Here is a 20,912-nt window from a genome sequence, read left to right as displayed (position 1 = left end):
ACCCTGGTAATGTATCCTACAGTAGGGGTTGTATTATGTTATCCTGGTAATGTACCCTACAGTAGGGGTTGCATGGTTTATGTTACCCTGGTAATGTACCTTACAGTAGGGGTTGGGTTATGTTACCCTGGTAATGTACTCTTCAGTAGGGGTTGGGTTGTGTTACCCTGGTAATGTACCCTACGGTAGGGGTTGCATGGTTTATGTTACCCTGGTAATGTACCTTACAGTAGGAGTTGCATGGTTTATGTTACCCTGGTAATGTACCTTACAGTAGGGGTTGGGTTGTGTTACCCTGGTAATGTACCCTACGGTAGGGGTTGCATGGTTTATGTTACCCTGGTAATGTACCTTACAGTAGGGGTTGCATGGTTTATGTTACCCTGGTAATGTACCCTACAGTAGGGGTTGCATGGTTTATGTTACCCTGGTAATGTACCTTACAGTAGGGGTTGGGTTATGTTACCCTGGTAATGTACTCTTCAGAAGGGGTTGGGTTGTGTTACCCTGGTAATGTACCCTACGGTAGGGGTTGCATGGTTTATGTTACCCTGGTAATGTACCTTACAGTAGGGATTGCATGGTTTATGTTACCCTGGTAATGTACCCTTCAGTAGGGGTTGCATGGTTTATGTTACCCTGGTAATGTACCCTACAGTAGGGGTTGCATGGTTTATGTTACCCTGGTAATGTACCTTACAGTAGGGTTTGCATGGTTTATGTTACCCTGGTAATGATCCTATAGTAGGGTTTGCATGGTTTATGTTACCCTGGTAATGTATCCTATAGTAGGGGTTGTATTATGTTATCCTGGTAATGTACCCTACGGTAGGGGTTGCATGGTTTATGTTACCCTGGTAATGTACCTTACAGTAGAAATTGCATGGTTTATGTTACCCTGTTAATGTACCCTACAGTAGGGTTTGCATGGTGTATGTTACTCTGGTAATATATCCTATAGTAGGGGTTGTATTATGTTATCCTGGTAATGTACCCTACAGTAGGGGTTGCATGGTTTATGTTACCCTGGTAATGTACCCTACGGTAGGGGTTGCGTGGTTAATGTTACCCTCGTAATGTACCTTACAGTAGGGATTGCATGGTTTATGTTACCCTGTTAATGTACCCTACAGTAGGGTTTGCATGGTTTATGTTACCCTTGTAATGTACACTTCAGTATGGGTTGTATTATGTTATCCTGGTAATGTACCCTACAGTAGGGGTTGCATGGTTTATGTTACCCTGGTAATGTATCCTATAGTAGGGGTTGCATGGTTTATGTTACCCTGGTAATGTATCCTATAGTAGGGGTTGTATTATGTTATCCTGGTAATGTACACTTCAGTATGGGTTGTATTATGTTACCCTGGTAATGTACCTTACAGTAGGGGTTAGGTTGTGTTACCCTGGTGATGTACCTTACAGTAGGCATTGAGTTATGTTACTCTGGTAATGTACCTACAGTAGGGGTTGCATGGTTTATGTAACTCTGGTAATGTACCCTTCAATAGAGGTTGTATTATGTTACCCTGGTAATGTACCCTACAGTAGGGGTTGTGTTGTGTTACCTTGGTGATTTACCATACAGTAGGCATTCGGTTGTGTTGCCCTGGTAATATACCTACAGTAGGGTTGTGTTATGTTACCCTGGTAATGTACCCTATACAATAGGGGTTGGGTTGTGTTACCCTGGTAATTACATTACAGTAGGCATTGTGTTGTGTTACCCTGGTAATGCACCCTACAGTAGGGGTTGGATTGTGTTACCCTGGTAATGTACCCTTAAGTAGGGGTTGGATTGTGTTACCCTGGTAATATACCCTTAAGTAGGGGTTGGATTGTGTTACCCTGGTAATGTACCCTTAAGTAGGGGTTGGATTGTGTTACCCTGGTAATGTACCCTATACAATAGGGGTTGGGTTGTGTTACCCTGGTAATGTACCCTTAAGTAGGGGTTGGGTTCTGTTTCCCTAAAGATGGAGCTGGATTATGTTTCCAAGGTATAGTGTAAATTTACCACTTTCATTCATCATACCCTACTGTAGGGGTGTTTTATTTCTTTAGATTGTTACATTGTTGCTATCATGCGAATACGACCCTATTCATATGAAATTTCTAAAGAGAATGAATAAGAAATGTGTTTTTTTTAATATTTCATAATTATTTTATTTGCATACAATAATACATAATTTGAAAATAGAATATTTTTAAAATCACAAGTGAAAAGCATGAAGGCAGAGAGCCAAATCTGAGAGCTTGTTAGATCAAGATATGGTTTATTTTATGGGTAGAAGATCAACACTGGTTGTTATTTGTTTGTAGAGGTCAGAGACATCACTAAACGATTTTACTCCATGTCTTAAAGGAGACGTACAGCAATTGGAAACCAGAATAGAGCTGTACACGCCCATTTACGTCATAGCTATAACAATACACATTGTCAAGGTGTCTTCGAAATCACCATATCTGACTTGTGGCTTTCTTAACATCCACTTGGGTGAAAATTAGTTTTCTCAAAGACAGTTTCATTTTTATTTAGATTTTTATGGGAAAAGAAATGATCTATTTTCCAGTTACGTGTGTTAGTCAAAATAAATCTGTTGACACACAAGACCGAAGAAAGATTTGACTAGAAAGTTTATATAACTTATCCTTGGATTCCTTGTTAAAGTGTTAAACGAGGATAATACCTACAGTATACTTATTTCAGTTTATTAATCTGACATATATTTTTGCATAGTATCCTTTAGGTAATTAGATCCACATATTTATCCTATATACAATAACCTTCAATCAACTTGTTTACCAGTAAATGCACCATAGACATTTGTTTTGGTTAGCAGACATGCAATATCTGAGTCATGAAATAAAAAAAAAAGATTGCACAATATAACCTGCTTAATAAGACCACTTTATAGGGTCCTAAATGTCGTTAATTTCAACACAATTCAACCTGTGTATAAAGACCACCTGACTATAAAGTCAATTTTTCCTCTGTCCACTGGATGATCTTTATAGACAGGTTTGACTGTACAATAAATTCATTCAAGCAAATTAACTCACCTTTCAGGATTTTTTTTCTTTCTTTTTCTTTTTGTCGATAAAAGAATTATTCTAATTTGATATTAATTAAGTTTTCCCAGTGAAGTTGTTATTCATGTGAATCATAAAACCTACTTTACCATTTACTGTGAGTAAGGGATTGCTTTGTTTTCTGTGGAAAATGTATCATATTTCCTTGAGAACTATTTTTGACCTTCAATTTTTTCTATGATGAAAGACATGTGTTTAAGTTTTCGTATAACAAGCATGATGAATAGCATTGTGATAAACTTTGTCCATGAAAAAATATATATAATATTTTAAGGTTTGTGCACTTCAAAAGCTGCACCTACTGATAACAGGGAGAAATTATATCATTCTCACCATGTGAATATTAATATTTAACATGAAACATCACTAAAGCTGCTTGATGGATGTTTCCAATTTGCATCCATATTGCAGGAATTGTAAAAAGTTAAGCATTATTAGCACCATCCCTCTTCCAAGATTCTGTAGTTCTTGTTGTTCTATTTATACAGTGTAACTTTGAAACCTGACCAGCATATATGGCCGTATAGCCAGGTTTTGGACTATACAGGTTTAAATTACTATAAATTAAGATGAAAAATATCATAGAAATACACTAGAATCCACAGGGACCCAGATCAGACAAGGGCCAGTTTTGACAAATTATGCTGTAGGGCCTATATATATATATAATTTTTTTTACCAATATATCTGGAGACCTTTCACAACTGCTAAACCTTTCATAAGATCAACTTTCCAGAATTTAAAACTATCAGACTTATTACCTCTTACCTTGTCACTGTCCAAAATTCATCTCTGTCCATTCAATAGACCACTTTTATCAAGTGCTCAATTAATTTGGCATCTGTTTTCCTCATTTAATGGCCATCACTTGTTTGTCTCATTAAATAGCAATCACTGACTGATTTACTCAGAGAACTGTGAGTATTAAGGAACCAGTTTGTTTCCTTAACTGGTCACCAATAATCGGGCTACAATCAAATTTAAAGACCACACAGGCAGCAAAGAAATATGCCCTTATGAATTGCAATTTAAGATGCTTAAAATGTGGTCATATTAAGCAGATGGTCTTTATATGGAGATGAACAGTGTTTTGATTGCGTTAAAGGTGGTATGAACGCAATGGGATACAGACATATTCAATGTAGCACATTAGAGGTGGTTGCTAAGGCAGATTTTACTACCTCCATCAACGGTCAATCATTACCCACCCAGATATCCCATCAACACTAATCTGGCCACCACCACCATCCATAGTGTCCCCACTGTTCTGCCAGACCACCCAGATATCCCACCACCCCTAAATCTGGATACCACCATCCATAGTGTCCCCACTGAACTGCCCAACCATCAAGGTATCCCACCACCCCTAAATCTGGCCACCACCATCCTAAGTGTTGCCACTGAACTGCCCGACCATCCAGATATCCAACCACCCCTAAATCTGGCCATCACCATCCTAAGTGTCCCCACTGAACTTCCCAACCACCAAGATATCCCACCACCCCTAAATCTGGCCACCACCATCCCTATTGTCCCCACTTAACTGCCCAACCACCCAGATATCCAACCACCCCTAAATCTGGCCATCACCATCTTAAGTGTCCCAACTGAACTGCCCAACCACCCAGATATCCCACCACCCCTAAATCTGGCCACCACCATTCTTATTGTCCCCACTTAACTGCCAAACCACCCAGATATCCCACCACCCCTAAATCTGGCCACCACCATCCTTATTGTCCCCACTGAACTGACCAACCACCCAGATATCCCACCACCCCTAAATCTGGATACCTCCATCCTAAGTGTTGCTTCTGAACTTCCCAACCACCCTTGATATCCCTACACCCCTAGATCTGGCCACCACTATCCTAAGTGGTCCCACTGAACTGCCTAACCATCCAGATATCCCACCACTCCTAAATCTGGTCACCACCATCCATAGTGTCCCACTGAACTGCCCATTCACCCAGATATCCCACCACCTCTAAATCTGGCCACCACCATCCTAAGTGTCTCCACTGAACTGCCCAACCACCCAGATATCCCCACCTAATCTGCCACCACCACCCCTAAACCAATCCACACCTCTGGCCATCACCATCCTAAGCGTACCAAATGAACTGCTCAACCACCCAGATATCCCACCACCCCTAGATCTGGCCACCACCATCCTAAGTGTCCCCACTGAACTTCCCAACACCCAGATATCCCACCACCCCTAAATTTGGCCACCACCATCCTTATTGTCCCCACTGAACTGCCCAACCACCCAGATATCCCACCACCCCTAAATCTGACCATCACCATACTAAGTGTCCCCACTGAACTGCCCAACCACCCAGATATCCCATCACACCTAAATCTGGTCACCACCATCCATAGTGTCCCACTAAACTGCCCAACCACCCAAATATCCTTTCATCCCTAAATCTTGTCACCACCATCCTAAGTGTCTCCACTGAACTGCCCAACCACCCAGATATCCTGCAACCCTAAGTCTGGCCACCACCATCCTTAATGTCCCACTGAACTGCCCAACCACCCAGATATTCCACCACCCCTAAATCTGGCCACCACCATCCTAAGTGTCTCTATTAAACTGCCCAACCATCCAGATGTTGAGTGGAGTATTAAACTTCATGTGGTTACAATTAGAAAGCTCAATGTATTGTGGTCTATAGTGGTATTGGCGATACAATCAGCTTGTTTAAAATCAAGTCTTTATCATGTTTCCTCCTGTTACAGCTGTGGTGGTACAATATCAGATATATACTGTTATCTACATGTGTATGATTCCTCTCTGGTCCTCCTCTCCACATCCATTCATCCATCCTCGCATTGCTCTTGCTTGCCAACTTTTCATCCCTTTATCTTTTTCACCTTTTGTCTAGTTCCCTCTTTATCCTTCCCTTTTTTTTCCTCTCCATCCTCTGTCATTTGCTAGCCTTCTTTATCCCTCTCTCTTCTCTCTTTATTTCTACCTTTAATCCCTCCTTCTTTTTCGCTTCTTCTTTCTCCCTTTCTTCCCCATGCCTCCTCTCCTGTCCATAGCCTTCATCATCCTATTATCTTCATCCCGAGTCCCTTCCTTTCTTTATTTATTTCTTTATCCCTTTTCCAGCCTAATGTGTCTTTTTGTCAGCCTAGTATATTAATTGAATATATTAGTATCAAGGCTATCCAGATAATACTATTTACAAGTAGGGTTCAACAGCCATTTTAAATACTGATTACTATTGTCCTAGTAAGCTCATTAAGAGTTTTGGAGGATAATTAAAAACAGGAGCTGTGTGTGATTTGGCATTAATATGTGATTTGACCTATAGAACAGAGATATACAAATATACCAATATACAAATGCATTTGGCAACATCTACGCTTACAAGTTTTATTTCATTGTCTACATATAACATATGGCTATCAGTAGAATAGAAAGCAGACTATAAGTATGGCCTTTGCCATTTAAAAGTGGATCACCTCCATTTCACCCCTGGTAATTGGGATCCTTGGGGTTCTCATGGGGCCCTATTAGGTGAGGCATCTATTTTGATCCTTATTTTCATAAAACTTCTTTTAAAGATGCTCCACCGCCGACAGATCATAAATGATATTCATCATTTAAACAATAATTGGTGTTTAATCGTGTTTATAATGCCTAATTAACACAAAAATAACATAAAATATTGTATTTCGCCTTTGGTGCATGCGCAATCATTACTTCATTCTATATAAGATATAGTGCCACGGATTTTTTTCGGTATGCAATTAATTAATTTTCATATTTTTAACTTGAAGTAAAATTAGAAGCTCAAACTTTTCAATGGTGGTAATGGTTAAAATAAGTAACTTTTGTAACAGAAGAAAAATACAAAATCGTCTGCTCCTGTTTTCGATAGTGAAAAAAAAAACATTTTGTCAGCGGTGGAGCATCTTTAATACCCTTAGTTGAGTAAAAAAAATGAGTTTTCTGGCCTTGTTTTGATGTCAGTCAAATTCTTTTTCCTTTATGGTCTTTTTCTTATCATTAGACAAAAATTATATAGCTGAATGATACTCTGATTATCAGTATTTTTTATCAGAATTATAATTAACGTCATTATAATTAGCTATATATTTAAAGGAATCTCCTTTGTCAAAAAATGGTAAGAGTATTCCCAGTCCCTTATCTTGTTCCTTTAACATTGAATAGGGGTGAAATCAACTTTAGATATTGGTCTGTCGCCTACCACAGCCAGTCTGCCTGGTCTAAAGTAACCACTGCCGACAATGAAATCTTCTGCTTATGACGTCAATGCATTAACAAGAAACCCCCAGTGCTAATGTGTAAAAACTGTAGGTTATAGATAGATTGAACCACTTCTGAGGCCAGCTAAATCGGCTCTACACACCACCTTATACCGACAGTGTAGGGTTTGGGGAATTAACTGATTTCTCCTTTAATATTACACCTGGAATATTACATACGTGTGGATTGGACATTAATCTGTCAGAGACTACTAAAACAGTACTGTTCCTTACCAGGCCTGTCAGTGGTTTACACTATCATGGTAAGTTATGTTTTATCATCGACAGTGTCGTCTTTCATTCAAGAGTATTTTGGTCAGGAGAGATTTATAAATGTGTGATCTGCATGGTTCTCTGTCTGTTAGCAGACTACTAAATACTGCTAGTGTATGTGTGTGTGTTTGTATCAGAGGGAGAAAAAAGTATTGGAATTTAATTAGTAATGTAGAGGATACACATCTCTGATGGAATAGATATGTATCTATATACACCTATTTAAAGACTATACAAATCGATGTGGCTGTGATTCCCCCATATTTGTTGCACTGGAGAAGATGGTGCTAGCACATCAGGAGCTACATCTGTTTATCTGATCTAGTACAGGTGATGAAGCAGTGCTTTAAGGCTGATGTCACACCAGATATAATAAGGTAGGTATATACAGATGTTGTCGCCCTTCCCAGGGGCTCCACCACTCTGTACACAAAGGCCTCTACCCAGGGACTTCACATATCCATATTCTAAGATCTCTGCTTCCCCACAAAATTAGAGGATTCTTTTGTCCCCTACCCAGAGGCATCTAAAAAGGTGATAAATAGCATTGAAATAAAAGTATACAATGTATTTATTGGCATTTTTCATCTTCTAAATTTAATGTGAGCCTTAATTAACATTTGAAAAATACAAAATGAGCCACCAATGCAAGGCCTATGGTAATAATTAAAGTTAAATCATAATTTGTTAACAAAATATGTTTTTGTAATTATTTTGCATATTATTGATATTTATATATCTCTGACGCGTCGCGAAAAATGCCGCGTGAAATGCTACCGCTTTGAGTCAAAAATCTACCTCTTTTTGCTTACCAAAGGTTAACATGTCTGTCTCTACCCTGAGAGTTATCAACTCCCTATCCATCATAGGCATGGGCTTCTACCTCCTTTTGTCCCCTACTCATGAAGTTTTCAATTCCTTACCTAGGGGCCTCTACCTTTCTCTTCCCAGAAAGATTTGTCGCCTACACAGGGGCCTCTCTGCTCTGCCAAGAGCTATATTATTGTCTCCCTATATCCAGGATGCTCACATATCTATATATAGGGGCCTCTCTCTCTCTCCCTACCCAGAGGATTCTTTTGTCCCCTACCCAGAGACCTCTCTACTCTACCTAGAGGGCTTTATTGTCTCCCTACCTAGGGAGTTCACATATCCCTACCCTGGGGACTACCTCCCTGTCCATTACATTCTCCTCCAATCAGAGGCTTTACCATCTCCATATACCAGTATTGGTTTGACAAGACCCTCCCCAGGGGAACTGTATCTATACTCAGAGCCCCTATGTCAGGGACATCTCTTTCCCCTGTTAGTGTCTATACTGTCTTATTTCCTTCTAGTGGCTTGTAGATAGTTGTCGAGGAAATACAGACATGTCTGTCCTCATACTGATGCTATGACGTATGTACACTGTAAGAGGATACTGGTGAGCTGTTTTCATTCCATCAGAATCTGATGTGTGTGGTGGTAAAATCAGGTGACATTAGATCAAATAAAAATGTTTGTATAATGTGTTTGTCACTGTAATTGTGAGTGATTGAGATATGTACAAGTGTGAATGAGATATGTACATGTGTGATTGAGATATATACATGTGTGAATGAGATATGTACATGTGTGATTGAGATATGTACATGTGTGATTGAGATATGTACATGTGTGATTGAGATATGTACATGTGTGATTGAGATATATACAAGTGTGATTGAGATATGTACATGTGTGAATGAGATATGTACATGTGTGATTGAGATATGTACATGTATGAATGAGATATGCACATGTGTGAATGAGATATGTACATGTGTGATTGAGATATGTACATGTATGCATGAGATATGTATGTGTTACAGTAATGTTGTTTGACTGAGATATATTTTTTGCCCTAATATTTAGCTGAACTTTTACTGTCAATGATATATGACCATACATAAGGAACTTTCTCATTCCCATTAATGGGGAAAGAGTTGGTTATGAATGATAAGTTTATGTGTTTTTAATGGACCACATTAATGATGTTTGATTAATAAATCCATTTCCTTTCCAAAGAAGCGCTTGTTAATTAACTATAAAAGTCAATGTGTGACTAGATAATAGTTGACATGTTAACCGTCTAAAAGCAAAGATTGACAGTTTTACATGTTATGTTGTCTATACTTTGTGACTATGATACATGTCCTGTGTAAATTGATAGGTGTCTTATTTGATGTTGATCACACGTATACCATGGAATTTGAATTAAGTCAACATACCATGGTAATTTAAGTGATAGAATTTCAGCTATACTATAAAATTATATTAGGTATTACAGGTATGCCATTGACGAATGTATCATGTATCATAATATCATCATTTAAGTAATTACAGGTGTATTACGAAAAAAAAATTGCACAATTTTGTATTGTCTCTTTAAATAATTTCTGGTATATTGCTTTGTTAAATCATTTCAGACCTATGTTTAGCCATAATGATTCCTGGTGTGGCTGGTAACCACTTGTTCCAAAAGTTACAGTGTTATACTCTAGGTGTTGTTATCTTCATCAGCTTCCTGACAGATTTTTCTTAACGTTTTCTTGGATATGTAGAGAAGGGCCTAGTATGAAGATAACAAAGAGATAAGACAGGCAGCGGTTTTATCACCTGATCTTCTGGGCATTACCGTGTTGGAATAGCGTAGAACTTCATAGCTCACACTCACAACAATTAAACGACTTGACAGGGTGTGTGTCTATTACAGGTAGAACTTAAATAAAGAAGACATCAACATTAGCATAGCTAGGAAACAGATAAACTCTTGAGAAATATATATGCCTACTGGGTCCGAGATTTATGCTTTTGTTGCAAACAGCTAGTTATTAAAAATCAAACCAATTAATATCATAGAACCTGATTTTCCTAGAAACACTGTTTTACCATCTACATGTATCCTTGATAAAGGCAGAGTGCATCAAGCTTTTCATACCATCTTATAATGTTCAAAATACTGAAAAACACTTTGTCCTGAAATTGCCCTTCCATATACTAACTTCTGACAATGTTCCATGGATTAGGGACCGCGGTGGCCGAGTGGTTCAAATGTCCAGACATAAAACCACAAACCCTCAACCTCTGGGTTTCAAGTTCGAATCCCATATGGAGCAGTTGTCAGGTACTGACAACTGGTCCGTGTGTTTTCTTCAAGTACTCCAGCTTTCCTCCACTGAGAAATCTGGCACATCCTTACATGAACTTGGCTGTTAATTAATAGAACGTTAAACTAATAAAACCAAAACCAAGTGTTCCTTGTAAGTTTGTGTTATATTTGCAGATCCACTTTCAGGTTCCACACAACAGAACAAGGTGGGTCATGATGATATCAGGATAGTCAGAGGTAAAGTTAAACATCTAGTTTGAATATTTACCCCTGTTTACAATGCACTAAGGTACAAATAGTCCTAGATACATCAAGCTTCTGAGCTTGTGATGGCTGACAGAAATTTCCTTCTGTTGTACATAATTACACATTTATAGCCTATTATGTATTATTGCAGTTTTTCTGTGGTAGTATATTTCCTTTTACCTGTGAGTTATTCCTGAGCCTATCTGGAAAAGGATACCAGTCCTTCATGTGTTTTATTTTCTTCTTTTGAAGTTTTAGCAATAAATACACTTGAATTTTTATACTTGTCACACTTGGTAGGCAAACCACTTCTTTGTTTTCTTATAATGTGGTTTTAGAAAATTGGATACTTGGAGGAAGTAGTAATTGTCTGACACTAGCTTGGTGACCAATTAAAAAGACCCCCAAATCTTAGTTTTTTCACCAAGCGACCAAACATAGTGCCAAGTTTGTCCTTGTGGTCGAGTGACAAAATCGCAAAACATTTCCCTAATTCATTGGTGATCGATGATGCATGACAAGGTTAATTTTCAAAGTAGGAGATGGAGGAAAGCCAGAGTACCTGGAGAATAACCACTGACCAGCGTTCAATACCTGGCAACTGCTCCACATGGAATTTGAACTTGTTATCCTGAGGTTGAGGTCCAGTGGTAATATCTCAGGACATCTTAACCACTTGGCCACTGTGGCCCCTAAAAAGGGAAGGGAAGAAAGGCAAACTTTTTAATTTCAAGCAAATGCCTCGGTGGGCTATAATCATGTCTCTTGCTATTTTACTTCCTGTAAAATTTTAGAAGTACTTGTTTTATTGTATTCGGTCTGTTGTAAGATATATAAATAGTTTGGAGCATGTTAATGTGAACTGTTGGAGTATTATGTACATCCTGGTTTTTACAGTTTCATTGTCTGTGTTGGTGTAAACCTTACACCTGATATCCCGCGACCCCTCTCTCACAGGTACATTCGTTTATCGTGCATGTTTACGTTGGATTTCAAGTGTTTCCATCCAGCTATTACATAAGTGACATATCGTCTTCCTGTGATCAAACACTCCAACTTAATCAAGTTTCTTGCTTTTGTTAATTGTTTTGTTAAATGTAATCAGTGTTACCAGATATTATTGCTGTCTTCCTGCCCGAAATACTGTTTCTTCCTTGTGATGTGTGATGCAGAACCGATCCCCATCCAAGGTTAAATGCTGATTGTGTTTCTTTGTGAGGATTAATACAGCTCGCTTCTTCCTTTTGGTAAAAAGATCTGATTTCAAATTTATCACAATATGCGATCCCTGATCTGGTCCTTTTAAAATCAATATTCTTTAAATGTGAGTGATCGTCAATACAGGGCATTGAAATGTGCAGATCCAGTAAAGAAAAACAGGCTTGGAACTCATGTGGTAATATTTTTACATTTAATTGAATTTCTAAATTTTAGGGTCTGAGTGGCCAAGTGGTTAAGATGTCCCAACATAATACAACAACCTGAATCACATGTAGGACAGCTGCCAGGTACTGACCGCTGATTTGTGGTTTTTCTCCGCCATCAAAAGTGACACTGGCTGTTAATAGGACATTAAACTTATTAAACCAAATCCCTAATACTACCATTATTTCTGTGACCTCTTGTTAATCGATAGAGGTTGTGACGCATATTTGACCTAGATCTGTGTGGCTAATGTTACCAATGAAACTGGGAGTGCTCTCTCTTCTGGCACACCTGGTTCTCTGTGTCTTCTTAGGATTCAATGTTCAAACATATATTTTTCCACAATTAAATAATTCAGTGATCAATGTTATATTTGTATTGGTATTCCCTGATTAACTTGACCTTGTTTGTTTTTTGGTGATTTTTTTTTTCTCAAAAGTGATGTAATTTTAGTTCAAATGGAGGAATATTTAAACCATTCCCTAACATTATTACACAAAACTAGAATAGATTTATTTTTAGAAAATGAAAAACAGGAAACGTGGCAGAAGATATTAGGAAGAAAATCAACAAAACTATTGATTTCTCTGGTTCTGTATCAAAACTTCATGATTTGCATGACCAGTTGATATTTCTCAAAGTAATTTAAAATCCAAGATGGCCACAAAATATAATCTCTGATTGGACATCAAAAGAATACAAAGACGGCTGCCTCTGTTGATCCAATTATTACATTAAAGACTGAAAACACAGATATTCAAAATATATCATTGTACCTTTTGTCTTCCAAGATGGACTGTTTTAATCAAAATGGTGACACAAGCATAGATCATATTTACATGGATTCTTTTACACAGAAAAAATGATGTTTTTCTAGGTTTTTTTATAACTCTTGCAGGTGGATGGTGTAATTGTGTATAGAGGATGTAATGTTAATAAATAACTGATACACACTGACTGTTTTTATTAACCTTACCCAGCAGTGATAACGAGAATTTTATCTTTAGTATCTCTAGGTAGGATCCATACTGAATTACAAAAAAATATTCCTTTGATTTTTCATTCTGATTTAGATTTCAGTATATATTTTTATCTTAATATTCTATTTGATCTAAGTATTAGATTAAAATTAGTGGTTTTTAACACTCATTATGTGTTGCATTGAAAAATTACATTTAAAAAGCAAAATAAAAATGATGTTTTTATATTTTGAATAAACAGTTTTGCCACAGGGGAGCACAGCTGAGCTATGTGTAAGTCATCTCCCTGTATATTTTATAGATAAGTATACTTCAATCGTTTGGTGATAAAAACTTCCATGTTTTGCTTGTCTCGCCTTAAAAATAGTCGAACTAGACATGTCTTTCCTTTCCCTTGGGTGAAATGACACATAAATAGCTGATAATGATTAAGTCGCTGTAAAAGAGATATATATTTATAGCCCTCTTCCTCACAATTTGATGTTTTTTTTTGTCACTAAGAGAAACTGAAATGACAACTGTATATAGGCACCCCCTAAAGGAAATCAAGTATTGGGTGTGTAATAGGCCAATATATATATATATATAAAGAGAATTACACACTATGTTTAGCTTGAAGACTATTCCTGCAAATTTGGTGAGCATAGTTATTTTGGCAACCTCAAATTTATATAAGTAGAATCTATAAGCTTAAAGCCACACTCCAGATTTCCAGGTAAAAAAATTATCATAACTCACTCACTTCTGAAGACACATTGTAGCTTTTCTAATTCAAAGGAAAAAACAGTTCATTATAAATTTTCAGAGGTGAATGAGTTCAAATTTTGTGATGATAATTTTGTAATATTGTAATATATGCACAATTAGATAGAAGTACAGATAAATTACCACCAGAATTTGTAAATCACAGTAACCTATAAAGCCTTAAAATTACTTCCTTGTGAAAGTGAGGGTTAAAGTTGACTCCTTGGCTTTATAGATAACTGCTGTCTCTCAGAAAAGATAATACATGTCTCCCTCCGTTACTAGTAATAGCTTGCTTGTTGATGTATGCTAATGGTACAGATATATAGAATACTTTTTTCTTTTTAATGCATAGAAGACAGACATGATTATATCTTGTGATTAGAATGTTATCAATGTTGGAGAGAATAATTAAAAGAATGAAACGTTTTCAAATGCAAAGAAACTGAAATGAACCAACCAAAAATAGATTGTGCTACGGTAATTTAAAACTGACTGTATGTATACCATTTCATCTCTAGGTGGGGTTGTGCAGGTTTAGCCATGTAAAAAGAAACATTGCGTCACACACTGGATGAGAGCTGGAGGGCTCTCTCTGTCCACAGCGTAACAATTAATTACCTCACTGATACACACGTTCGCCAGTAGCACTAACAAACATCGACAAAACACTGCTTTATTGTCCGCTCTGGCTTATATATAGCAATGCTGATAATGCTTTTGTGGAATTAGTCGTGGATTCTTGGGCTCGCTTGTGATAGGGTACAGTCAGGTAGGTACAGGAAACTGACCAGATATGAAACGATGATATTTAATTGTATATAGCATAGGCAGGCTGCTGTGTATTTTATCTCTCATTATAAGAGATAACATTATTCTGTGGTAATGAACATGTTCTGTATCCTTGTATTTTTATATGACTGGTAGTGTGCTGTTAAGTACCATAATGAATTTATTCTGATAATACAATAGACATGTATAATTAAGCATTATGATATAGGCCTTGATGTTTCACTATCGATGGTTATGGTTATATATATATATATATATATATACAATAAATGATTTTTTTTTAGGTAAATTATATGTATATGACTGCATGAACATCATAATTCTTTGTATACATTGAGAAACAGCAATCTGGTCAGTGATGTTGCACATTTGTGCCAAATACATCAAGATTTATCTGCTCTATGACCATTGCACATTTCTCATTAGGGCTCTACATTTTCAAAATCAAACACAAAACAATTGATTATGAGGATTGTATAGGTTTGAGAGGCTTGTGTAGATAGACAGTGTAACCACATGTTGGCCATGTGGCCCCTTCCTAGTACATTAGTTGGAGCGAATCCCTCAGCCAGAACACCTCTGGTCTAGTCATATAGAGCTGGAGTGTACAAATGTATACTACAGTACAGCCTTTTATTTACATGGGTCAATTTTTGCAATTTTAACTAAATACAAGAATTTTTAGCAGTTTAAAGAATTTTGCAATCTGACTTATAGGATATACGTTATGTATATGAGAAAAGCTTTTTTCGATATTTGGTTGATCAAATTTACCAGTGATAGCAATACGTTTCTCAGAAATGCGAAAAACGTCATCTCATGAAAATATCTGTAAAAGGAAACAGGTTATTGCATTTTTTTGAATCAACATTACAAAATATTAACCAGTGTTTGAAGACCAAATATGGTGCAATTCCAAAAAGCAAAAATTCCTGAAATTTCTACCTCAAGTTAATGCAACCGTTACCTTCCCTGTACATAGATCATATCTGAAAATGGAGCCAAGCACTAAAACTTATTGTCATGAAATTGTATCTTGAGTATGATTTACCACTGAACTCTGATGAAAAATAATAGATTTTCTGATTTTGATTGTCTTTCATTTTTTGTAGACTATATTTGGAAAATGTTATTTGTTTCTACAAAAACAAAAGATTATTTGTCATGCATGATGTATGGTGTTGTACTTCATTGTAACAATATTGTATATATTTCAATTTATTTATTTTCATTATTTTTTTATTTTTTTTTTTTTTGAAAAGTCAAAAATGGATTTTGTAAGATTAAGACTTATACATATTCTGTTAGTAATTCCATTGTCCAAATCATTAACTAAAACAAGGCAGGAGTACCTAATTTGATAAAGTATCTCTGACTGTCTACCTCTGCTCTCCATGCATGTTGGTAATTTGATACCCACGTCAGGAACAAGTCTGTCAGCTTGTACTAGCTGTAAAATGTTAGTTTTCCTCCTGGTACTCTGGTTTCTACCAATGTTAACCTAATTGCATTTTAATGACCCTAGAATTAAAATGAAAATCCACCTTACCTGGGCTATGTTGTGGACTCAAAGGTTTAACTTGACTTTTTGTGTAGAATGGTATATACCTCACAATGTATGAAGCCGTATTTGCATGTTTTAGCCCTATATGGAGATATCATCAGGGGTTGTTATCTTAGACTCAGACATGTGAATGGCAGTCCTTAATGCTGAAGATACATTGAGATAGAACGAGACACCATGATTACTAGTATATACAGTGGTATATGTATGGCCATTACAGCGCCATCATAGGTATTACGGCCACTGATTACGTCATCGTGCATCCCGACAGTTTTCTTTTCTTAGAAGCTTTTCAATCAATACTGTGCTATCTGGGTCACCCTGAGCCGTTAACATGCCCCATATTCCACTTCTTTTCTTTCTCCAAAATTAGCAATGGTAGAAATTTAACTGCACAGAAAGTATATGGTGCTTAAACCAAATTGGTCTGCCCTTCCATTTTATCGACTTAATTCTCAGTGTAATAAAGATTACGCACTAAAGGTATTGGCAATTTAGAATAATGATTAATAATTCAGTAGGATCTGATCACTTATGGCAGGTGATTAGATGATAAGTACTTAAGGATAATCACCTTAGTGTACCCATGCAGTGTCCAGTGCTGCCTGGTATCTAGTCTGGGTATAGGGGTACCTAAGTGTACCAAGTGTCCAGTACTGTCCAGTATCTAGTCTGGGTATAGGGGTACCTAAGTGTACCAAGTGTACAGTACTGTCCAGTATCTAGTCTGGGTATAAGGGGTACCTAAGTGTACCAAGTGTACAGTACTGTCAAGTATCTAGTCTGGTATAGGTGGGTAACTTAGTGTACCCAATGTCCAGTGCTGCCTGGTATCTAGTCTGAGTATAGGGGCACCTATGTGTGCCAAGTGTCCAGTACTGTCCAGTATCTAGTCTGGGTATAGGGGGTTCTTAAGTGTACCAAGTGTCCAGTACTGTCCAGTATCTAGTCTGGGTATAGGGGTACCTATGTGTGCCAAGTGTCCAGTACTGTCCAGTATCTAGTCTGGGTATAGGGGTACCTATGTGTGCCAAGTGTCCAGTACTGTCCAGTATCTAGTCTGGGTATAAGGGGTACCTTAGTGTACCCAGTGTCCAGTTCTGTCCAGTATCTAGTCTGGGTATAGGGGTACCTAAGTGTACCAAGTGTCTAGTACTGTCCAGTATCTAGTCTGGGTATAGGGGTACCTAAGTGTACCCAGTGTCCAGTACTGTCCAGGATCTAGTCTGGGTATTGTAGTACCTAAGTGTACCAAGTGTCCAGTACTGTCCACTATCTAGTCTGAGTATAGGGGTACCTAAGTGTACCCAGTGTCCAGTACTGTCCAGTATTTAGTCTGGGTATAGGGGTACCTTAGTGTACAAGTGTCCAGTACTGTCCAGTATCTAGTCTGGGTATAGGGGTACCTTAGTGTACCTAGTGTCTAGTACTGTCCAGTATCTAGTCTGGGTATAGGGGTACCTTAGTGTACCTAGTGTCCAGTACTGTCCAGTATCTAGCCTGGGTATAGGGGTACCTTAGTGTACCAAGTGCCCAGTACTGTCCAGTATCTAGTCTGGTTTAAGGGGTACCTTAGTGTACCAAGTGTCCAGTCCTGTCCAGTATCTAGTCTGGGTATAGGGGTACCTATGTGTACCAAGTGTCCAGTACTGTCCAGTATCTAGTCTGGGTATAGGGGTACCTAAGTGTACCAAGTGTCCAGTACTGTCCAGTATCTAGTCCTATGTGTGCCAGTGTACAGTTCTGTCCAGTATCTAGTCTGGTATAGGTGGGTAACTTAGGTACCAATGTCAGTAATGCCTGGTATCTAGTCTGGGTATAGGGGTACTATGTGTGCCAAGTGTCCAGTACTGTCCAGTATCTAGTCTGGGTAGGGTTACCTTAGTGTACCAAGTGTCAGTCAGTATCTAGTCTGGGTATAAGGGGTACCTTAGTGTTCCCAGTGTCCAGTTCTGTCCAGTATCTAGCCTGGGTTATAGGGGTAGTATTAGTGGGTTAGGGTCTTAGTGAAACACACGTGTCGTTGTACATGTACGTGTAAAACTTAGTGTATATTGAAGTGTTTTATTAGTTCGTATTGGACATATGTTGGGATATAGCTGACAACACATTCATCTATTACTTCAATGAAATATTCCTCAGGTGAGTGCAGTGTTTATTTTCAATTTGACATTGTTATTTGCAATATCGGGGCATGAGTATCTGAGACAAGATATGTTTAGAATGATACACGTGTGTCAAGTGTCCCGTGCATTATATAGGGGGTTGGCCAGTGAAGGTTACTAAGCAGAGCAAAAGAAAAATGGCTGCCACTTCCTTAGATACCACACTGTCATAACTAGGGGATGTCTCAGAAACAATTTTTGAAAAAAAAAATTTCGTTAATATTTTTTTTTTAAAATTTCAACTGCATGTTTTTAACTTGCATTGTCAGCTTTAAGTGTACCTAGTGTCTAGTACTGTCCAGTATCTAGCCTGGGTATAGGGGTACCTTAGTGTACCTAGTGTCTAGTACTGTCCAATATCTAGTCTGGTTTAAGGGGTACCTTAGTGTACCAAGTGTCCAGTACTGTCCAGTATCTAGTCTGGTTTAAGGGGTACCTTAGTGTACCCAGTGTCCAGTACTGTCCAGTATCTAGTCTGGTTTAAGGGGTACCTTAGTGTACCCAGTGTCCATTACTGTCCAATATCTAGTCTGGTTTAAGGGGTACCTTAGTGTACCCAGTGTCCAGTACTGTCCAATATCTAGTCTGGTTTAAGGGGTACCTTAGTGTACCCAGTGTCCAGTACTGTCCAGTATCTAGTCTGAGTATAAGGGGTATCTATGGATATCAGAAGTAAGTGTTAGGGCTAGATATAATTGTTTTGGGATGAGGGGGCTAGATATAATTGTTTTGGGATGAGGGGGCTAGATATAATTGTTTTGGGATGAGGGGGCTAGATATAATTGTTTTGGGATATCTGGTGTAGTCTACCTTGTATCCATATCTGTCCAATATCTAGTCTGGGTATAAGGGATATCTGAGATAGGATGATATCAGGGAAGAATTAGGCGATGGATACAGATGTTAGGGGATATCTGGTGTGTGGAAAGGATTGACTTGGTTAGGTATGTCAGGTATGGTTTGGTTACTATGTCTAGACTGGATCACACAATATGGGATATTATTGTCAGAAAGCTCAGACAATATGGGATATTTTTGTCAGAAAGCTATCTTGCATTAGATGATATCTAGTCTGTTTGGTGAGTTATCCCAGATATCTGACGATTGAGGATATCCTCCTCTGAAGTTATCCAGTTAATTTTCATTATATCTGGTATTCCTACATCCGAATCAACAGTCACCTCTATCTTCCTTGATTTGTATGCCACTTCAATCTTCATCCTTGAGAACATTTTTAAGTCTATGTTAATTATATTGTGCAAAGTGACTTTATTTTGAAGAGTTGTGCCTGAGTATGCAGCAGCTGCGGTCGGTGCCAAGTCTAACCTCCAGTCCCAGAGCAAACCCTGGTGCAGATCTAGGGGAGACAACTCAGCCATATGGTATATAAACTGACACGGGTGACTGGTGACACATTGAGCACACTGTTTTCTGGGGAAAATTCTTCTCTTTTATCGCCGTACTTAGATGAATTAACGGCTCGATGCACAAGGTGGCAGAACCTGCTTCTGTTGATTGTTGTTGTTTTTGATTGTGAAGTAACAGATATAATCCGAGTTTGAAGTGTGCACATACTTGTGGTAAGTATACCACAACTGTCCAGGGAGAGGTGGTTTTGTGGGTCGTCGGTAGTGCTAATTACGCTTTGTTTTAACAGAGAAGTTAATGTGTCCCTATTGATGACTATAGCTATCTGTTCTTCTTCTGTCTGTACGACACTTATTTTCTCATCTCTTTAAAGCTCTGTCACTTCCACTGTCACTGAAAGGGGAAGAAACCTGGACTATGGAAGAAGAAAATGAATGATCTTAATATTGTTTTAATATAAGTTTTTAATTTTAATATTCTTTCAAAGTTCAATAAATGGTTGAAACATCAGGCTCATGTACATATGATTTAATTCGAAGAGTTTGAGTGTACATAAAAAGATATTTTACTGATTTGATAAAAGATATCTTTTAAAGCAATATGTAATGTTATTTGTTTTTAATATATATTATATATCATTAACATATTCAGTTGTGTTCTTCATTGAGGAGTACGAAAAGAAAAAGTCCATCTAATTAGAAAACTGTGGTCTGCAGGCATACAAACAATCAGAAATTGATAATTGATTGATAATGGCATGTTTTAAATAAATAATAATGGCATGTAATAAAAAAAATAGGATTGGATAGTAATGGAGAAAATTAGAAATAAAAGATTAATAGATA

General features: G+C 37.7%; 1 protein-coding gene across 5 annotated transcripts in view; it reads left to right on the top strand.

Moving 5' to 3' along the window:
- Positions 1–20,526, top strand: part of LOC138318054 (uncharacterized) — a 53,104-nt gene extending 32,578 nt beyond the window's left edge. The window contains exon 13 of one of the 5 annotated variants that reach the window (XM_069260110.1): positions 19,980–20,526. In XM_069260110.1, coding sequence (XP_069116211.1) covers positions 19,980–20,089 — 110 coding nt within the window. In that variant the 3' untranslated portion in view covers positions 20,090–20,526. Of the gene's footprint in view, positions 1–12,463; positions 12,706–19,979 lie in introns of those variants that run through there. The other 4 variants (XM_069260111.1, XM_069260112.1, XM_069260113.1 and 1 more) reach the window with 4 other exon arrangements.
- Positions 20,527–20,912: the final 386 nt, after the last annotated feature.

This window comes from Argopecten irradians, chromosome 3, assembly GCF_041381155.1.
Source record: "Argopecten irradians isolate NY chromosome 3, Ai_NY, whole genome shotgun sequence".
Taxonomy (NCBI): domain Eukaryota; kingdom Metazoa; phylum Mollusca; class Bivalvia; order Pectinida; family Pectinidae; genus Argopecten; species Argopecten irradians.
The sequence above is the reverse complement of the archived record's forward strand: the minus strand, read 5'-3'. Positions and strand labels throughout refer to the sequence as shown.